The sequence below is a fragment of the Oryzias melastigma genome, linkage group LG11 (genome assembly GCF_002922805.2).
Source record: "Oryzias melastigma strain HK-1 linkage group LG11, ASM292280v2, whole genome shotgun sequence".
NCBI classification, from domain to species: domain Eukaryota; kingdom Metazoa; phylum Chordata; class Actinopteri; order Beloniformes; family Adrianichthyidae; genus Oryzias; species Oryzias melastigma.
In genome coordinates, this window is record NC_050522.1 from 3,044,146 (window position 1) to 3,047,780 (window position 3,635).

General features: G+C 45.8%; 1 protein-coding gene across 1 annotated transcript in view; it reads right to left on the bottom strand.

The window, feature by feature from the left end:
• Nucleotides 1-1,935: 1,935 nt before the first annotated feature.
• The window catches only part of col22a1 (collagen, type XXII, alpha 1), a gene marked incomplete in the record, with an annotated part of 79,101 nt that continues 77,401 nt past the window's right edge, over nucleotides 1,936-3,635 (bottom strand). Inside the window, 2 exon segments of the mRNA XM_036214284.1 lie at nucleotides 1,936-2,659; nucleotides 2,730-2,807. Coding sequence (XP_036070177.1) covers nucleotides 2,466-2,659; nucleotides 2,730-2,807 — 272 coding nt within the window.

The following is a 3,635-nucleotide window of genomic DNA, read 5'->3' on the forward strand; positions in this document are numbered from 1 at the left end:
AATCTGATGAATGTTGCCCCAGACTTTTTCTTTCACAGCTCTATTCCGATATATGAAAGACTTGGTGTCAAAGAAGTCCAGGGGAGCACAAACATCAATTATTCATTTGTCCCTCATGATCACTTTCAAACGGTTGTCACTTTTCTGAATAAAATGGGACGTCCATACATTACTACCAAATCGTAGTTCCTGATTGGTCAAAGTTCAACTCAGTTTAGCTGGCAAAGCGCGTTTTGTACATAGAGCCTAAAAACGGTTGCAGAAACTTGCGTAACGACATTTGAACATGGAATTTAGGACATTTACACAGACTTTTCATTGGAAGTGGTCACTTGAACAAGTGTTGTGAACGCAGCTTCAGACATTCCAGCTGTCCTGTTGGGACAACAGTTTGGTAGATTCATCTGGAAAGTTTTTGTATGTCAGGAGATTTCTTTATGTCACTTAAGGGTCTCAGTGGCCGTCCGCATTTGCCAGTTTGGATTAAAAACAGTCGTTTTGGGATAAATGCTGACATGTGTAATAGAATCATTTCAATCATCGCAGATTGTAATGTAACATTAAATACAAGAGAAGCAAAGGGAAACTGCATACCTGCCTGTCAATTTGTCCCATTTCTTTCTTTCTGCTGACCACATTGAATGGAAGAAGGTCCACTGTAAGATGTGTCGTTTGATAATTCAGAGGCTTACACATAGCACCCTTCTTGCGTTCTGGTGTAGCCGCTCAAGTTTCAGTCCGAAACCCAGACTGGAACTGAAGCTACTTTAACTGAAGGTCAGATCAAACAAGCTTTGTTTGTGAGTCCCTCCTTACAGAGTATCATCAACATAATCCTCTCTCAGACATGCTGGGAAGCACGGACTCTCCCTGTTAGGTGCAGGAAATGCTGCCTGAATGCTAAATAGCCATGTTTTTCAAACTCATTGGATTCACCATATTCATCATATTACTTCTTTCAAATATGACGTAAGTAAACCTAAACAAACAAACTAAAGTATGTCCTCTCCTGAGACTAGATCAAATGTTGATCTGTTTCAACAGAAGATCCAGAGTTGGGTAATTTAGGATTTTTTTTTTTAACCTTGCTATGTTTTTGGATGTTGCATTGCTGCTCAAAGGCATTGGCATTTTAGGTTCAGAGGGACTAAACATTGTTCAGAGAGTTGGAACCACAATCTGGTTATCAGGAAGAGGAAAGAACAAAGTCTGAAGTGACAATAGAAGAAGTGACCTGTCAGACATGTTTAAACTGAGGTGTGGAGGCTGCTAATCACAACAGTTATCTCATGAGAATAGAAATCTGAACAGATGGTTTCTGGTAAATGTGGACAATGGTCTTCATGTCATTTGGTTTTAGGGATAGAAAAGTCTGTTTTCAATAATTAAACAAAGTAGGGATGAGTTTTGACATTCATGTTATTCTGAAGAGGACAACATTGAAGGCTTTGGAGGAAGACGTACAAACTTCATCACTTTCCACGCTGACTGATCAACACTCCTCCCCCACAGCGCCGCTGCTGGTGTTTCCTCACTCCGTCTGTTTCCCTGTTACTCCGGGCTTACACTGCTAGCGTCAAGGCTTCGTTGCGTCGCGGGAGTGGACTAGCTACAGCCAATGGCTTACACTGGCTGCTGCTCCAGCCACAGCCTGTGAAAGCTCAGCCCAGACAGAGTAGTGCTGGATCTCTATGATCAGCTTCTCGTCGTCCGTGGTTATGACTGACAACGCTGTGCTGCAACACACTTTGAGTAACACCTAAACTATGTAATGTTTACGACACGCTGAAACCGGCGAGTTCAGCGGAAATTTTATTTTATTTTGAAAATATACCGGATGCACTTTAAATTCACTCGCGTGGTTTCAGGTTTAAGTCGTGAATAGCCCCAACTTCACAGAAAGTGATGAAGATAAGCTGCGGCGTCCGTCAAAATTTGAACCAAACGAAAAGGACTCGCAGCGACGCAGAGGTCAGTTCGCAGAGGCAGGACGTGAACGCCTGCAGTAGGAGTTCCTCTCGCACTTTTAATGTTACAAAAAGACCACGGCACACGCAACTGAGCCTTGACGCTGGCGCTGTAAGTGCGGGGTAAGTCCTCAGCAGTAATGCAGCGATTATCATCAAAATAGCAGAAGATCTCCTTACAAGAGTTTGACTGAATGGAGCAGCGCAGGGGTGGGGGGGAGGGGGTGGCCTGAGTGGAACCAGGTGAGGAAAATGCTGACAGGACTGTGACATTCAAAATACCTCCTCGCGCAGGAAGCATGCAGGTAAGAGGAAAAGCTGCGTAGCTGCCCTCTGTGCCCCGACATCTGAGAAATTTCCCTTGTAGATTAAACCCCATCCAACCCAAGTTTGGTACCACAAAACAAAAAGAAGAATCTGACCACAGCACCGGTTCCTCAGCTCTCCACGCTGAGGTTAGAAATAATGAGATCTTTGGTTCAGACTGCCCATAAAGTCTTATTTCCCCTTCACATTCTTGGTGTGGGGTCTCTGTGCCAGGCTGGCATAGTAGGCACACTGGGTGGGATCACACTGACCGGGAGGGCCTGGAGGACCGGGTTGGCCGTGGGGGCCGGGGTTTCCTGGCTCTCCCTGAGCCCCAGCTTGTCCGGGGCTTCCATCTTTTCCATAACCGGGCAAACCAGCTGGTCCTGGAACAGCAAGAGCAGCAATGAAGACCCAAACTGATCCAAAAACAGAGAGAAGGAGTTTAGTTGATACCTATAGGACCCACAGGACCCGGCTCTCCTCTGTCACCAACACCAGGTTCTCCTTTTTCACCCTTTGCTCCTTTTTCTCCTGAAAGGAAGAGTCGGACATTAGCCCATTGTAACTCATAAGATAACTGGAAGTCAAGGAGTCGTAGGTTTTGGGGAGCAGGTTGGAGAGTTCTGATCTGAAACCTGAAGACTGTCAGGGAAACAAATAAAGCAAAAGAATCTGAGCATGACACCCACAGAACACCGCATTCAAATGCAAAGACTTTGATTAGAAGTTGTCTCTGGTTACTTTTCTTCTATGCCTTGTTTCCACCAAGTGGTCCAGACCGGACTGGATCGGGCCAGACTGGACTTTTTAGTGTTTCCATTACAAAATGAACCCGCTAAGCAGGTCCGACTGGTACCATTTTTAGACCTGCATTGTTCGTGGGTCCATTGGAAAAAAGAAAGGATCCGTGACGGCGGGGCTTCTGTCGTCATGCGAGGTAACCCATTGATTGGTGGAAAGGTTTTACGACAACAGGAAGCGTCCGACCAGAGCTTTTCCCACTCAAGATCCAAACCAAAAGTTCTGTCCTCTTTTCAGCTGGATTTTTCTCTTTGCTCCGGTGTTAAAACCTTTCCTGCTTCATTCCCGACCGTGGTCGAGGGACGCAGGGGAGATTTTCTCCGGGCCGAAGAGCTGCTCTTCCTCCGGGATTCTCCTCCGTGTTCGGAGCTTCAGATTCTCCGGAGTGTGAAGCCAAAGAATCAGTCTCAGATCTGAGAGAAGTTTTTATGATTAATTTTTCTTGCTTTGCCAATTGACAACAACTGTCAGCACGCTAATGCAGTGCCTTTGTTTTCTTTCTCTGCTCGCAGCGCGCCATGCTTCCCTCATGCACGTGCACACGCACTCTTTCCCCAG